This window comes from Sinocyclocheilus anshuiensis, unplaced genomic scaffold, assembly GCF_001515605.1.
Source record: "Sinocyclocheilus anshuiensis isolate Anshui unplaced genomic scaffold, SAMN03320099.WGS_v1.1 scaffold741, whole genome shotgun sequence".
In the NCBI taxonomy this organism is placed as follows: domain Eukaryota; kingdom Metazoa; phylum Chordata; class Actinopteri; order Cypriniformes; family Cyprinidae; genus Sinocyclocheilus; species Sinocyclocheilus anshuiensis.
In genome coordinates this window covers 357,117-375,774 of record NW_015539867.1, presented here as the reverse complement: position 1 = coordinate 375,774, position 18,658 = coordinate 357,117, and the positions used below count along the sequence as shown (strand labels likewise).

Sequence of the window (18,658 nt, the reverse complement as noted above, 5' to 3'; positions counted from 1 at the left end):
GGTTACATATGGTAACCCTCGTTCCCTGAAGGAGGGAACGGAGACGTCACGTCCCGTCACCACAGCTCCTGTACCACCGTTGAGTGGCCGGGTCACCGGCTCGGCTCCTCAGCGAAAACCTGAATATGCGCTGCATCTGCTGCCTACTTATACTCACGCTGTGATCAGCAGCAGCTGGATGCAATAATCGCATGCCAGTGTGCATTGGCTCGTTTAGTTTAAACTCGAAGTAGATTGGTCTCTCTAAGCGAGATCCCAATTCGTCGGTCATCCGACGTGACGTCTCCGTTCCCTCCTTCAGGGAACGAGGGTTACCATACGTAACCGAGACGTTACTATTGTTAACTAAAACTATTACAAAAAATTTTTTGGTAATTGAAATAAAGTTGAAATAAAATATTAATAGCAATTATAACAATTATATATTTTTGTAATAAATTAAAAATGTAAAAAAAAAACAAAAATTAGAAATGTTGCCTTGGCAACTAACTGAAACAAGTTAAAAAAAACTAAAATCACTAAAACTAAGAAAGAAAAAAATAATTAGAGCTAAATGTAATTTAAAAAAAAAAATGACAAAGTCACATAACTAAATGACTAAACCTTGCACTAAAATTCAAATAAAAATGGAAAATATAAAAATAAAAGTAATAACAATTACAAAAGAATAAAATAAAGCATATTTCATTACCTTTTGAAAAGAGTTTGTTAGAGCGCACTTTCCAAGTACATTCAGCATCTGGTTCATATTCGCAATCTCAACCATATTTTTGTTTTCAAAGACTTCAAAAATCTATATTTTGATCGCTGACAGCTTATTCATCACATCCACCTAAATGCCAGTGGCATTTATATTTCACTGCGTACAGTAATTGTTCTACAGTAAAGCCATTGAAGCCAGTTAAATTTCTGCAGATGATATTCTTTTGTTTTATGCCTGTGGTAATTATGAGTGAAACATCACGTCATCATTGTCTATAAAACAGTGCCACCTTAAGGAAGAAAAGTGAATTGCACTTTTTGAGTCTTCAGATATTTAATTCTTGTTGCACAGAAAAAATATACTTACACTATTACATACCTCAGGTCTCTAGCAACCCTATACACTTTTTACAAAAATTAATCAGAAAACAGACATTCTTTTATATATATTTTTTAGATTAGAATAGATTGAGGAATACTAAGAGAGCTGATGTCTAACTTTAAAAAATGAAAAAGGGAGAGGGTAGTGAATGATGTCCTGGCTCGCTAAAGACCCGAGGTATGCATATAAAGGTAAAACGACTAGAAAACAGAATTGTATTTTTTTGCCTCGACTATCCCTTTAAGAGTTTCCTCCGATATTTCAGACAAAATCAAGCCATGACATGAGACTAACAAAGGCCATGTGACAGATCTCTTCTCCTAAAGCATAACCAATTAATGTGCTGCCTCTACACGAGGATGAAAATGAGAGCCAAATATTGACTTGCCGCTCTACCTATCCGGCAGCTCAAACACTGACGACAGCTTAATAAGTCCAGTAGCATTTACCACCATCATTCACACTCTCCAATTCAGCCAATTACAAGTGGACTAGCCTCAATCAGTCAGACCTGAGAAATCAATAACTGTCTGTGACGTCCAGGCCAGCAGGGAGGTTTCTGGTATCTACAGGAATCCTAGGTCAATATGTCACACTGATTCAACACTGAGCCTAAAGCTCAGGCAAAAACAGTCAGGCATTACACCGGTAACATATACACATGTCCTGCAGATGCCCTTGTTTACCTAAGTGGACAGGTGGTCACGACACAGGGGGAAAAGTCTCTTCATAAAATTCATACACTTGTGCCATAATACTCCACTGTAATATTTACATACCCAAAGATCATTAACATCTGCTAATAATAGTCACATTCTCAGTCACAGCTAAAGGCTAATAATTTTATCTAGTGTTTGACTGCTTTTTGTATTGGGTCCAGGCCTCCAGATAGTCAATATGCAGTCGAAACACCATCAGATCTGAAATCAGCCCTGTAGCACATTCAACACTTCAGAGAGAGAGAGAGAGACCCTCATTTGCACCTCTGACTTACATATTAAATAGTGTGGAAGGATTGTGAAAATACGATGGCTATAATTAGATTTGAAACGTACAGGCATTGCATGTATGGATCGCACGGCTGTACTGTGCTGTACACTCTCTCTGTTTAAATCTAGATTAAAGACACATCTCTTTGGCCAAGCATTCAAATAATGCATCTCATAATCTTGTACTGCAGTTATATCTGATCAAATGCACATTATTATTCTTTAGTTTGGGTTAAACAAATCAATTTTGCTTGGTTGGAACAGCAGCTACGCTAATTATGTCTCTATTTGTTTCTCTGTTTTTTTGCCACGGGATTGACATCCCGTGGTAACTAGGATTTACACAAGCTTCAGTCTGGATCCAGAACACCTGAGAAGAGATGATGCCAACCCCTCAGAGGACCTCAGATGATGCCAACCCTGAAACAACATACAGAACTACCACATTTTGCTATAAGTTTGATTGCATCATATAATAATTGCTGTTAATAGTGTTCATCGTCTGTTTTATTACGTCTTAAATTGATTTTTCCATACATTTCTGCCATATGTACATTAACTGACAGTCACCACTGATAAGCTACTACTAAATATTGTAGAAACTTAATTTGCTGTAAAGTTGCTTTGCAATGATTTGTATCGTGAAAAGCGCTGTACAAATAAACTTGACTGAATATTATGCACACTGAGTGAATTACAGCCTCAATTTCAAAGAAGAATAATACGGAAATGTCAGTAATGAGTTCTATAATAACAGACTCACAGTATGTCAGGACATGACTATGGTGAGATAAATGATGTTAGAAATTTTGTAGATACAAAACACTGTTTGGAATGACCCCAATTATATCTGCAGTGGCCCCAAAATTATTTTGACACTTAGTAATGTCTGCATGTTATGCTTTAGATAACAATATTCCAAATTCAGTGGTACAGTATATGCATCAGTGTTGTTATTGTTAACTAAAATTTTTATTGAATCTATTAAAAATAGTTTTTGGTAACAGAAATAAAGCTAAAATATAAATATTAAATGAAAAAATGTAAACTTAAAAAATGTGTTATCTTGGCTGAAATAAATAAGTTTAAGTACGTAAGTATTACCTAAACTAAAACCGAATTTAAAAATAACTTAAAATAGAAATATAAAAAAAATACTAATAAAAATGATAAAAGCACTTTATGAAAAAGTACTAAAACATTAAAATACTAAGAAAACTTCAATTAACACACACTGATCTTGTTGTCTTGGCTGAAATAGATAAGTTAAAGTACTAAAATGACCTAAACTGAAACCAAAATAAAAATAAATCAAAGATAAATACAAATATACATACGAAAATACGAAAATAATACTTAACACAAACACACTATATATATATATATTAAAATAATACTTGTCTGCACACAGATTATCTTTTCTCAGAAAAATGACCTTTTGATTAAGATATAAACATCCTTTTTGTTAATTCCTTATGTAGACTATTTTGGTTACACTTTATTTTAAGGTGTCCTTGATACAACGTAAATGTACAATTAATTACTAAGTAATATTAATTAACGTACTTATTATAGGGTTAGAATTAGGTTTGATTTATGGTTAGTTTGTTTGTAATTATGCATAATATGCTATTATTACTATAGTAAGTACATGCATGTGTAACAAGGACACTGTAAAAAAAGTGTTACCAACATTTTATCTGATGTTTTATCATTTCACAAGTGTGCTGTCCTTTTTTAAAATTCATGTTTACAAAATGAATGTATACAAAATAGCTATTGGGGCCGCTGCAACACAGAACACGGCACACCGACTCCTTCCCTCTTATTTTTTCTCAGCATTTCTCTCATGCATCTGTTTGCTCCATACATACAGGACTGTGAACGGTGAAAGATTCCTCTTCCCAAGTGATTTCAGGATAAAAAGACTTGATGACATAACTCATCCAGTGACGCATGCAACTCCGGATGTCTGAATCTGCAGCCACGTCACTGTTACCAGGAGAAAACCGGCCAACATCACTTATGTAGGTCGCATTAAAAACACATGCGACGCACGCAGATGCCAATTTTCAAAGACAGCCCCCTCTTAGAGCAGACTAGAATCGACTTCAGCGGAACTGAGCAGCTGTGATCATACTGAGGATTATTCGTGTTGACTCACGGAGGTAGTTATGAAAGAAGCCCACTCGGATCAAACGCAAAGTTTCTTTCGTGACCTAAAGCAAAGGCCAACTAAAAAAAGTCTGATTTAAAAATAAACAAATAAATACTGCACTTTTTCATGCTTTTCATCTATTGTGCTGAATATCCCATGATTCCATGTTAGAGCATGAAGTTATGAGCAAAATATATTAATGAAAGGAGACCTGCATGCTGCTTGTAGGCGGAGTTAATAAAATTATGCAAATTGCATTATAATTAACTCTAAAAAGTGGAGCATTACCCTTTTATGTAAACTGTACTTCAGGGATCTTGCATAACAATGCACTCAGCTACAGGCACTTTAGACATAGTGTGTACAGATGTTCAGTGGTCCAAAAGGGCTTCTATTTTTAATACATTAAAATTTTTTAGGACAGCAATTAGAGTGAAAGATATGAATATGATAATGTCTTTTGTTTAAATGACAACCGGCCTTTTATACAAAGGCTTTTACATCATCAGTGTCACAAATTTGCATACACTAGTGCTCAAAGGTTTGGAGTTAGTAAGATTTTATTTGATTTTTTTAAAGAAATTAATACTTTTATTCAGTGAGGATCCATTAAACTGATTAAAAGTGACAGAAAAAACATTCACAATGTTACAAGATTTCTAGTTCGAATGAATGCTGTTCTTTTAAACTCTCTATTCATCAAAGAATCCTTAAAGGGATAGTTCACCCAAAATGAAAATTCTGTCATTAATTACTCACCCTCGTGTCGTTCCAAACCCGTAAGACCTTTGTTCATCTTCAGAACACAAATGAAGATATTTTTGATAAAATCCGAGAGCTTTTTGCCCCTGCATAGACAGCAACGCAACTGAAATGTTCCCAGGCACAGAAACGTAGCAAGAACATCGGTAAAATAGTCCATGTCACATCAGGGGTTCGTAATTTTACGAAGCTACGAGAATACTTTTTGTGCCCAAAGAAAACAAAAATAACAACTTTATTCAACACTTCTTCTTCTCCTCATCCCGTCTGCCGCGGCGCGCCTCCATTGTGGAGAGTATGACGACGCATGCGTTCTGTCATCTGCATGTAAACGACGCATGTGCATGCTGATGCATGTGCGTGTTTAACGTAAGCAGCAGAACGTGCATGCATTGATACTCTCTCCACAATAGCGGCGTGCTGTGGCAGAAGGGATGAGGAGGAGAAGAATGGTTGAATAAAGTCATTATTTTTGTTTTTGCGCAAAAAAAGTATTCTTGTAGCTTCGTAAAATTTTGGTTGAACCCCTGATGTCACATGGACTATTTTACCGATGTCCTTGCTACATTTCTGGACCTGGGAACATTGCAGTTGCGTTGCTGTCTATGGAGGATCAGAAAGCTCATGGATTTCATCAAAATATCTAAATTTGTGTTCTGAAGATGAACGAAGGTCTTACGGGTTTAGAACGACATGAGGGTGAGTAATTAATGACCGAATATTCATTTTTGGTTGAAATATTCCTTTAACAACAGATGTTTTCACACAAATATTAAGCAGCACAACTGTTTTCAACATTAATAATTATAAGAAATGTATCTTGAGCAGCAAATCAGCATATTAGAATGATTTCTGAAGGATTATTTGACACTGAAGACTGGAGTAATGCCTGCTGAAAATTCAGCTTTGCATCACAGGAATAAATTACATTTTAGAATATATTAAAAAAGAAAACACATATTTTAAGTGGTAAAAATATTTAATTTTTTTTTTTTTATTTTAAAAACATTTTCAATTTGGACAATGTCAGACCCCACTGTACACTTAAGTCTGCATTTATTAATCTGAATGTATAGTATTTGTGCTTCAGTAACTTACAGTAGGCGGGTCGGCAGGGGTCACTCCAAGTGCTGTCAGTCGAGTGGTTACTGGACACAGAGGAGACGCTAGAGCTCCGAACAAACCCAAAGGCGGCCAGACGAGCCGGCGGGAGGCGCGAGTAACCGGGAGGACGCAGGCCAGACTGAGCTGGCTTCGGCAGGAGGGATTTAGCAGCTAACCCAGTCATCACTGACTTTCTCTGATCTGAGGTGAAGAAAACTATGATTAGTACTCAGACTAACTCAAAAAACACCATTTGTAAAATAGAGCTTTGGGAAATAAAAGTCACATACTGCTTTTCTAGTATATGTCAATATGAAGGTCAACTATGTATAACATACTCTTGTAATACTGCTGTGACAAAATGAGGCATACATGATCACATGACTGATTCAGTTGAGAAACAGCTGGAACACAAAGAACAAAGAAAGTGAGTGAACTATTAGAATGAACTATTACGAAGCAGACTAGCCTAAAAGAGACTCACAGTAGGATAGAAAGAGAGAAAAACTGTAGTGTTTTACGACCTCTCTCTGGTGCGAGGTAAAGATCACTTTAAAAAGCTCCTGAAAAAACCATAAAGAGGTGCTCTGACCACAGCATGTCATGGCCATTCATCAACATCTATACCACTGTAGTATTCACATGGAGAAGAGCGATGAGTCACATTTCTCATCCACTTAGGGAGTCTAATTTAATGCAAAACGCTTGCCAAAACATATCATCTTAGATGGCTCATAAAATCCTTATATGAGCTCAAAAAATTGTTAATATAAAACTGAACAGAGTAATAATTTAAGAAAAAAGTAGTATTAATATATATATATATATATAGTTTACTGTCTCTTGCAAAAGCTCTTTCTTTTTTAATTAGTCCAGAAGGACAATCGTTTAAGAGGCCATTGGTTCCTCTAAAACCAGCTCTGCACAAATTATTAAGATATCAGTGCTTAATAAAGGTCTCAACTGAATAGAGTAATGGATTTTCCTTACCCCATGTGCTTATTATTATACCAGTGAGCATGATAAAAGCTGTTTACATACAATTAATAAGGATTAATATGAATATCTGTTGTCTTTTGCTTTCCCTATCAGTTCTTTGCACTGTAGGTCTTCACATCAGATATCTGTAATGCTGGCAGCACAGGGACTGTTCTGCTGTCGAATCAAAAAATTATGATTTGGAAAAGCACAGGAAGAAAAATATACATAAATATGTACATGCAAAGAGCTACCGTGGGGTGAATTTAGGGACCCACTTCAAGGCTTGCTTTGAACTCCCAGACTCCCCCAACCCAAGGTCGTAATTTGGGGCAGGTGGAGAGAATGCTCCCCTCCTGCTCTTAGAGATAAAGCACCTTGACTTTATGTCCCTGTGATTGCAGCAAAGCATAGCGCCTACTAAATGACAATCTATGATTTCTCATTTCGTCTGTCGCATTCTCAGATGTTTATTAGACTGCAATGTCAGCAATATACTCCGTATACACATTCTTCACAAATGAAAATGCACACATACACACTCAAGCAAATGCACACAACAAAGCACCCTCTCATCCATTTATCTCTAATCAAAGTTGCCCCGGCTCCATCGCTTCCCCCAGCGACCCCCACCCCAAGCCCAGGCCATCAAGGTCTTTAATGAAATTGCATGCAGCTTCTCCATGTGAGGGTGATCATTAAAGTTAAATGTGTTGCTGTTCTCACTCTCCGATTTTTTCTCCATCAATCGTCTTTATTCCTTCCTGTTCCTACTACCCCATATTTCCAGACTTGCCCGGATCACACAAAATAATCATCCATCATGGCTTTGATTTAGCATTTTCAGTGTTTATTTATTTATTTTTCCTACAATGAAAGTGAATGGTGACCAAAGCTGTTCCCACTCACTTTTACTGTATGGAAAAAAGAAGCTTGTACATTCTGCTAAACAGAAATTGACATAATTTTCATTTTTGCTTGAACTATCCCTTTAACACCAAAGGGGTGTCATTTTCCCAATCTGTCATTTTCCCAATCTGGAAATAAATAAGAAGTGTGTGTGTGTGTGTGTGTGTGTGTGTGTGTGTTTGCATGCAAATTTATTATTATGGCTTGCAGCTCAAGAACTCATTGATTTCTTAGTGTTAAAATGCATGAATACATTACTAGAGCACTTTCAACAAGCCCTCACTTAAACAATGATAAACCACATCAATGAAAAATGAAATACTACTAAACTATATGTCATGTTGATAAAAACACGAACATGCATTGTACAATGAAAAAAGATGGTACTCTACTGGTCTGTTTACCTCTGATTTTAGTGATTGCTATCTAAAGACATAACAAAGCCTAATTAGCAATCGGTGATTCTTTAATATTGTTCTTCAGTTTATTGTACTTCGCTGCATTAGACAACTTCCAAGAAGATTTTGATTATATAGTGTTTAAAAGGAGCCCAGTGGCCAGAATCAAATCTTTTCATTGTTTGAGGGTGTGAATAAATAATGTAGCACGAGATGATGATAACTACAGTGGAAAATGATTTCTTTAGCAAGACAAGCAAGAGTCTAGTCACACCAGGCGAGGTTAACCTTCCTCTTGAATTGTTTTATATTACTGCAGGCGTAAAACTCAAGCCTACGCACTAGACTGTCTCTTTATCTTTTGTAGCATAAGCATCTTTACACCATAAAAATCATATCATGTCTCAACTACAGTTAATAATTTTGATCAGGCATAGTTATTGGCATGAATTAACTGTTAATTGCTTTGCACTTCAAAGCATCACAAACAGAGCCAAACAGCAAGAAATCGGCATCCGCATGCATTGATGGAGACTGTCATGGGTTTTCAGTGAGATAACAATATGCAGATAGACAGATGCCCTCTAGAAAAAACACGGAGGGTGATGGCAATGCTGGTAAGTGGATTTAAGATGAAATAATTAATATCGTCACCTTGGCAGGCAAAGTTGTAGGAAATGAAGTGCGCTTTAGAAATGGAGAGCAACTGTTAAGCTCAGACAGAACTCCCTCATGGCACAAGAACAATGTGAATTTTATTTATATTCAACTGAATGCCAGGAGGTAAAATGTATTTTACACTGACTAGTGGCTGGGATGAGTTTATCTGTAACAATTACAAATGCATAGCTGACAGGGATGAAAAAACTTCATATGGCATTCTCTTCCTTTCTTCCATTTAAATCTATTCATCTCAAAATACTCCAGAGTCACCTCTGCCCTTAGGATGAAGCCTTGGTGATTCTAACAGATTCTAAGACTGCTCTGGCTTGGGTTTCCATTCAACTTGCCCCAGTGTAGCATGTGAAGCATTCAATTTTACATGACAGTCATAAAAAAGACCATTTGACTCATTCTGCCATGCAAAGTGAACCATTGATCTTACCTTGAGGTTCCTGAGGGGTTTGAGTGGTCGGGTTTACTGCCTGCACTGGTTGACTGAGGGTCAGTGGTGACTTCGGCTGGCCTGTTAGGACCATCCTGTTCTTGGCAGTTGCAGAGGGAGTCCTGTTTACAGCACCAACGCCAAGCTGGGGTCTTAGGCCTCGTGGTGGACGATACAGACTCCCCATATCCTGTGCTCCCATAGGGGGTCCAGAAGGGTCCTCGGCTCCAGAAACTGGAGACCCAAGGGCTAATGGAGATCTGCCCGCCTAAATTGACAAAGAACATTAAGCTGCAGTCAATAAACTCTTCCAGTAGTTCATAAACTTGTCTACTGAAGATAACAAGTGTTAAATTTTTAAAGCTTACTAAAATATTGACATTCCCTCCATAAGGCATTCAGGGAGTAGTCTGTTAATACTCCACAACACGCACACACTGTTACATTATCAAAGCACTTGGTTTCACCAACGTAAATAATGTAATAGAGTTTACATGTAATTAGGTTTACCAAGAAATAGACATAAAAGCATTTTACCAGAGAACAGCATATTGTCTAGAGCATTCCTTACCGCTGCAGACAGAGGCTTGTTGAGAGACCCATAGAAGCTGTCTGCTCTGCCTGTCATTTTATGGGGCATGGTGTTGCTGGGTGGCTTAATCCCAGACATCATGAGTCCAGGCGAGAAGAACCGGACCTTCTGCATCTCTTGACGATACTTATCATAGAGTAAATTTGAGGCACTCAGCACAGTGGCTTCCCCTTGATCTTCGACCGCTGGTTTGGCCTGTGTGCTGCTGTATGTTGAGAGTCTCGTAGCTAAGGACGACACCTCGTAAGTTCCCTCAAAAGACTGGGGTTTCACCTGGGGAGTCTTCCGAATGTACGTAATGATTTTGGGCCGGACACTTTTCGGTTTTGGCAGGCACTTGCTTGGAGGGGAGGTCTCCATTAATGCCTGCTGTGGAGGAGTTTTATGAATGCTTGTGTTGATTGTGGTTTTAACTGGGGCTCTTAAGCCCAAGCTATACCCAGCATAACCCAGCTGAGGACCTCGAGAAGGTAATGTCTTGATGGGTGAGGAAGGAGGCTGTCTTTGAGGAGACCTTGTGGTCTTGGGGGATGGAGGTGTCAAAGGTCTAGTCGGACTGCTGTAGGCTCGCCTGCTGAAGTGAGTCTTCCTTTCTAGGCTGGAGGGACTTGCAGGACGATCTGCTGAACTTTGCCTCTTCAAGCATTGGGCTTCTCGTGTAAAAGCCTGGTTAGGAGGTGTCTGTGAGTCTGCGTTGGGATTGCTGTAGACTTCAGTAGTAGGCAGCACTTGTGGATGGCTCTGACCTTTCTCTGAGGAGTGGGATTGTTGCTGGTCTGCCTGGGTGTCTATGCTGGGGTATCCTGAGGTTAGTCGTTTTTCAGTAGAAAGAGGGCGGACTAGCTGCCTACAAGAAGGTAGCACCCTCAACATACCTTTCGGCACCTCGGTTGACATCCTTTTCCCAGCATTCTGCTCTGCTTTCATTTGGAATTTTTGCAGTTTTACTGCTCCATAAGAAGGATGCATTAGCTTACTTCGGTCATATTGTGGTTCCTGAGGCAGTGTGGTAGAGTTATGGTTTTGGTCCAAATCACTGGGAAGCTCCCTGTTTCTCTCTGAGTGGATGTAGGACTTGGTAGTAGCTGGATGCTGGTTCCTGCCTTTGTCTGAGGTAGACTTGGTGGACTGGGAAGAGAGAGGCTGTGTACGGCCTGCACTGTCCAGGGCACTGGCTAAACTTCCACTGAGGCTGGTCACTGCAGAAAGAGAAGATGAAAAGACATTGCCCTCAGAACCACTTCGTGCATCTCTCAGAGTCCGGTTCGCACCAGAGCGAGAGCTGGAGGTCCTGAGGTCAAGGGGCTGAGAGTTCTCATTTGCATCTCCGTCCACATTATGGTTTTCATTGTGGTCTTTCCAAGGGGAGCCAATAGTGGTGCTGATGGCTGTAGATGAAAACTCTTTTTCTCTGAAGTTCTTTGCTCCCTTTCTGCTTCTTTCACTCTGCATGTCTACCTGTTCTTCTTCTTCCACTACAAATGTTTCTAGCTCTTGACATTCCAGCAGTTCAAACTCTTCAAGCTCAGGGTCTTCACACCGAGCATGTGTTCCCCAGATAATGATACTCTCCTGGGCTTCGGAGTGCGACACCAGAGGGGGTAGTGGGCTGCCATGCTCTCTGTCATCTGAATAAATATTCTCTTTGGTGATTTGATTGGCATTGGCGTCTTCCACGGTTTCTATCAAAGACTGCTTGTCGTCGTTCTGTATTTCTTCTTGTTGGTTGACTTCACCGACTTGTATCTTTCCTTGCACATTCATGTTGTATAAGTCTGAGCTTCCCTCTCAAAAGCTCCACGATAATCCTGGATCCATCAAAGGTATTGTTCTCTCACTTGCCTGTACCTAGGCTTTCAAAGTTTACAGTTTGGATGGAGTGCAGAATCACAACTTAATCTCACATTATTTCCATTTCTATTCCAAGATGCCACCAAAGAACTGAGCTGTATTTGTTTGTTTCTTAACAGGGCAATGCACTTGATGACATCACATCAGCTTTGAGGACCTTGAAATGCCTTGTTCATTCATCTGGTGCCAAACCTGCACAGAAAATAAGACATTACATGTTGTAAGCAGTGCAGAGTGTGCTTCAGCAAAAACTATCCCACATGGGTTGTTTAATTTCCATCACAAGATTTGCATTTATTTAGATGAGTTTTTAAATTCTCAGCCTTTGGGGTAAAAATGCACAGTTTATTTTCTCAGTTTTCCTGACTAAAGCAAAACATCATTCTTGTTATACTGAAGGTAAGGAACAAGATTTAAAATTCTCTTGTACGGCTGTTTGCTGTTTCATTGCAGTTTTCAATGAATAGAGAACAGCTTAAAGGCACGCACGACTTCTGTAAACAAAGTAACAAGATGTGCATTTACATTTATACCTTTTCTTGACAGAGCAATGCATAAAACGGATTTGACTCAACTAAAAGGTACAAATGCTGGAGACAAGAAAAAAGATTATTGCATATTTGGCAACATTTTTAATAAGTCAGAACTTATGGCTCCTCAACAAATTAATGGTCTCAGTGGACTATTTACTCACGTTTCTTCACATATTTCATGGCATCCTCTGTTAAAACCTCAATTTAGTGCCCAGTTTGGACTGACAAATCCACTATGGCAAATTTATATATTTTTTCAATTGGTTTCAGCAAACTACTAGGCTACCTTTTATATTAATTATGAATATTTCCCTAAAGAGGTACAGTAATATGCCTCCACCATCATATCACAGTGAACATACAGTATTCTGTGGGTGGAAATCCAAAATAAAGCATTGTAATGTTTCATACACCTAATTCGTTTCTCTTTAAAGAACCACAAATTGACAAGCCAGTTTAATGAATAGGAAGTCTATTGACACAAAGCAGTAAAATGTTTGGCTCAGTCCTTTAATGGCAGATGGCAGTACCTCCTTTTCTCTAGTAATTAAATTTTCAAATCTCCACTGCTGAGAATTATGTATGGCCAAATCAGGAAGCCAATTTGAATAAATAAAGACTGATGTGCTGCTGAAAAAAAAAGATGAGACAGAAATGTTTCCCCATGTGTTGGCTTCTTACTGTGCAAGTTTTCCCAACAAAAAAACAAAAAAGACAATTAGGGAGAGTGTGAAACGGCTTTAACGGTAACGGTAATTAACAACACTGCACGCGTGGGACAAAAAAAGCAGTCACAGTCAGTTAGGGGGTAGAAATGATGAAAATACACCATTAATCAAAGGTAGGGTTTTTTGCATCTCTATAAAACATTGACACAACAGCTGTTTGCCTATAATTATGATAAGGACATGCAAACAGAAAGCCAATGCTGTTTCGTAATGTAGTTATATAGTCCAAACCAGAAAAAGGAACAAAGCAAGGGCGTTCTGACATTTTCTCAATAGGGAAAAGGGGGTTGGGATTGTTTCAGGTGCTGGCTAGGTAGAGTGGGTGGGTGGTCAGTGACTTAGGTGGGCTATAATCAATCACAACATAGATTTGTAAGAAGAGAGAGGTTGCCTTTTTTCCCACATCAATTCTAATGATTTTTGCTCCAACAGACTTGAGTAATTTATGCTGGAATAACAGAAAGAAGTGACCACTAAATCACTTCAAGTGTAAGATGCAAGTGCACATGCTTGTGCAGGAAATCAGAAAGGAGGTCCATGGAAAAGAGACAGCCCATACAATCCATATCACAGTCAGTTAAATGGGCAACAATCTGAGAACAAGCATATTGACGTTGCGGCACCAGACTGTCACATAGTTCCACCCACAATCCTGCAGGCTGATGAAGTGCTAAAATCACCCACCCACATACCCACCAGCAAATTAAGACATATCAAGGTACACTGCATATCGCGAATCCCATAATTGCACAAACATATAAATATAAGCGGTATTGACACAACATATCAACGGGGCGTTTTTTCCCTCAAATTTATTGTGTTCAATAAACTTCAATGTCGAGCATGATATGTTCTATGATAAAAAGTGCATAAAATAATCACCAGTATATTAAATTATTGCTGTGATTACAATGTAAGATTTTCATTTTTGCTAGATAATCCCAAAATTGTTTATTTACATAATACCAAAGTAAAATGTTACGCCTATGTTCTTCTGGTGAGCACACAAAAGATATTTTGAAGAATGTTGGGAACCAAACAGTTGACAGTAGTTATTAAAGGGATAGTTCACCCAAAAATGAAAATTCTGTCATTAATTACTCACCCTCATGTCGTTCCAAACCTGTAAGACCTTCGTTCAACAAATTTTTGATGAAATCCAAGAGCTTTCTGACCCTATATCTACAGCAATGCAAATGTTCAAGGCCCAGAAAGGTAGGTCTTCATTTAAATCTTACAGAGAAGAGAAATTGTTTAATAAAGTTGTTATTTTTGTTTTCTTTGCGCACAAAAAGTATTCTCGTAGCTTCATAAAACTAAGGTTGAACCACTGATGTCACATGGACTGTTTTAATGATGTCTTAACTACCTTTCTGGGCCTTGAACATGGTAGGTCAGAAAGCTTTCGGATTTCATCAAAAATATCTTAATTTGTGTTACGAAGATGAACTAAGGCCTTACAAGTTTGGAATGACATGAGGGTGAGCAATTAATGACAGAATTTTTGGGTGAACAATCCGTTTAACTTCCATAGTATTTTTTTCCATAGCCATAAGTCAATGGCTACTGTCAACTGTTTGGTAGAGGTCGACCGATTCATCGGTTTTGCCGATTAATCGGCACCGATAGTTGATTGGCGGAACTATCGGTTATCGGCAAAAATCAATGCCGATTGTTTTCCGGGTTGCGTCCGTTGCTGGAGTGGCTGAGAAGGATCTGCTGCCATTATACAGTACGAGAGCGGCCTCTAGAGGCGGAAATCACTAACAGCACGTGTTGTTTTGTGTAGATATTTAAAGATGGCCATCTTTAAGCATGACTGTTGAAATTAAATGGTAATACTTTACAGTAAGAGTCCTTTTGTAATATTAATGAAAGCTGTAAAAGTATTGTTCCTAGTGTGTTCATTTCAACATTTACTATTACTAATAGGCTATATTTTTACATTTTAAAGTTTCTTTTTTTAACATTAGTAAACTATGAAATAACTTTAATGATCAATATAATAATTAATATGTTTATGTTTATTCATTTACAAAGTATGGTTCAGTACTGCTACTGCTTTTTTTTAAATAGTAAAGCGCTGTTTTAGTTTTCGTTTACCATTTTAAAAACTATCGGTTGATTGATCGGTATCGGCCAGTGTGGTCCAACCTAGTTATCGGTATCGGTAAAATCCACTATCGGTCGACCTCTACTGTTTGGTTACCAACATTCTTCAAAATATCTTCTTTTGAGAGATAGATAGACAGACAGACAGATAGATGATAGACAGATAGACATAGATAGATAGATGGATAGATAGATAGATAGATAGATAGATAGATAGATATTCCATTTTAAAAACAAAAGGTTGTGGTTGCGAGTGGTTTTGAGTGAATGCCTCAGGTTGTCTTCCATTGACACACTGACTTTAAAAAGCAAGGCATGGTCAAGATGGAGATGAAAGACAGGAAGGAGAACTCTGTCCTGAGACCATGTTCTACTTAAACACACTCTGCCTTTCATGTCAACAGCACCTTTAGAAATATATTTACTGAGAAAAATGGTGATGTGTTCAATACTTATTTTACCTGCTATAGATAGATAGATAGATAGATAGATAGATAGATATTCCATTTTAAAAACAAAAGGTTGTGGTTGCGAGTGGTTTTGAGTGAATGCCTCAGGTTGTCTTCCATTGACACACTGACTTTAAAAAGCAAGGCATGGTCAAGATGGAGATGAAAGACAGGAAGGAGAACTCTGTCCTGAGACCATGTTCTACTTAAACACACTCTGCCTTCAAGCTGATAACAAACTCCCAAGCCTGCTCTCTCTAGCTCTTACAAAACACTCAAGCAGTTCATGCTGAGCAAACCTCCTATTTTTCTACAGAACACAAAGAGGACCTGTTCCTGGATCAAGATCTTTGGTTGCTTTTGGAAGTACATTCTAGGATTTACATTCCAGTTATTAGCGCCAGTAACATGATTCCACCTCTTAATATTTCCAGCCCTATGGTCCAGCCTGATAGTGCCGTTGATAATGCTAATAGACTATTACAGCTTGTTTGATCTATATGTAGCCTATGTGAAGAGTGTAGGTATGAGCTGAACAAATAAATCATGCTAACACTGTAAGCTCAGCAGTCAAGACAAACAATCTATTAAATGTTTGTAGCTAATGTTCTAGTCCTGCATGCTCATTATCAATCTACTTATTTTCCCGAATTCACTATAATGCAACTTAACCCTCTGGTGTTGTTCGGTCATTTTAGACCTGGAAAAAAAAATGTTTAGATTTTTTTTTTTTAATTGATACTTATCGGAATGGTACGAAACCCGGTGACTTTTGTTGCAGTCGCTATGTGACCACAAAATAAAAACAATTGTGGACTTGAGTCGAAAAAGCGAAATGGTCGTAAAAAAAATAGTCACACTTGTGTTGTTCGCAGTCAAAAATTACCGCCATTGGAAATAATGGGAAATGCGCAAAAATATGAATATACAGAGACTTTTTTGTGTGTACAATCTATAAATCATTCACGATGCAGAAAAAGAGTGCACAGCAATGAAGGGGTGACACTCTAAAATATCAAGAGTGCAAAATAGACACACTTTAACCTCCCTTATAGACACACATATATGAACTAGTGTGACTGTAACACAAAGCATGTTTTTGCAAATGCGTGAAATAAAATCAATAATTCGGCCAAAAATGCAGTCAAAACACAGACACCAAGGAAGGGGTTATACACTAAAACATCAAGAGTACAAAACAGACACACTCATTCAAACACACACTCACTTACACACACTCACAGACACACACACAACAAACTATTATACACACACAATATGAACTGGTGTGGCTGTAACAATATGGCAAAATTGAGCCAGAAGACTCAAACAAGAGGTTGAAATCAGATTGATTAACCTCTAATAAAGCATTCCTGTTCATTTTTGTTACATTTTTGTTGAATTTTGATGTTATGTGTAACAAAATGTCTTTCTCTGTGTTCAGGTTTTTTCAACCAAAAAAAACAAAACAAAATCTAAACCTTTACAAAAAGTTGTCTTTGAGAATGTCTAAATATATATCCAAATGCACAACTTAATAAAAATAAGTCTTTATGCCTAAAAACAACTAGCGAATTTATAAGCTACAGGAATCTAGTGGCTAAACCATGGAATTGCAGATGTTTTTCTTTTTTTTTAGTCCCACCAGATAGCACTAATCTGACTTCAAAAATGGGATTTTAAAGGCATTGTCTCTATTTTAACATGAAGAAGAGAATGATGTGTGCTCCCGTATACACACACAAATGAACTGGTGTGGTTGTAACAATATGGCAAAATTGAGCCAGAAGACTCAAACAAGAGGTTGAAATCAGATTGATTAACCTCTAATAAAGCATTCCTGTTCATTTTTGTTACATTTTTGTTGAATTTTGATGTTATGTGTAACAAAATGTCTTTCTCTGTGTTCAGGTTTTTTCAACCAAAAAAAACAAAACAAAATCTAAACCTTTACAAAAAGTTGTCTTTGAGAATGTCTAAATATATATCCAAATGCACAACTTAATAAAAATAAGTCTTTATGCCTAAAAACAACTAGCGAATTTATAAGCTACAGGAATCTAGTGGCTAAACCATGGAATTGCAGATGTTTTTCTTTTTTAACTCCCACCAGATAATCTGCCTTCAAAAATTGGATTTTAAAGGCATTGTCTCAATTTTAACACGAAATACTGCCATAGTTGAAAAGTAATGTAAAAAATATTAGAAAAAATTTATTCTTTTCAATGGGGAAAAATTATCATAATTATTGTATAAATACATCATGAAATTCTCTCAAAATACAAAAGAAACAAAGAAAAAAATATTATTGAACAAAAATATTTTACATTGATTTTACTGAAAATAAAAAAGTTAGGGATTTTAAAGGCATTGTCTCTATTTTAACATGAAATACTGCCATAATTGAAAAGTAATATAAAAATCTTAGAAACAAATTGTATTATTTTCAATGGGAAAAAATGAATATAATTATTAGAATATAATTATTGCATAATTGCATAAATATAAATTATTACCATGAAATTCTCTCAAAATACAAAATAAAAAGAAAAAATATTATGGAACAAAAATATATTACATTGATTTTACTGAAAATAAAAAAGTTACATTTCAGGTGTTCGGTCAGTTTTGACCACGAACAACACACGCGTGACCCCCAAATGAACAATACCAGAGGGTTAAGTAGGCTATACAATATGTTAGCACACTAGAAAAGCTTATTAAAGGCATACTCCACCCCAAAATGAAAATTTTGTCATTAATCACTTACCCCTGTGTCGTTCCAAACCCCTAAAAGCTTTGTTCATCTTCGGAACACAATTTAAGATATTTTGGATGAAAACCGGGGGGCTTGTGACGGTCCCATTCGCTGCCAAGTAAATTACACTGTCAAGGTCCAGAAAAGT

At 37.4% G+C, this 18,658-nt stretch overlaps 1 protein-coding gene across 2 annotated transcripts in view; it reads right to left on the bottom strand.

Moving 5' to 3' along the window:
• mtus2a (microtubule associated tumor suppressor candidate 2a) overlaps nucleotides 1–18,658 on the bottom strand; it is a 77,722-nt gene that overhangs the window by 25,009 nt on the left and 34,055 nt on the right. For both annotated transcript variants that reach the window (XM_016481412.1, XM_016481413.1), the window contains exons 2-4: nucleotides 10,059–12,122; nucleotides 9,488–9,755; nucleotides 6,092–6,298 (exon numbers count right to left, since the gene is read on the bottom strand). In XM_016481412.1, the coding sequence (XP_016336898.1) occupies nucleotides 6,092–6,298; nucleotides 9,488–9,755; nucleotides 10,059–11,843 (2,260 nt within the window). In that variant the 5' untranslated portion in view covers nucleotides 11,844–12,122. The remainder of the gene's footprint in view (nucleotides 1–6,091; nucleotides 6,299–9,487; nucleotides 9,756–10,058; nucleotides 12,123–18,658) is intronic.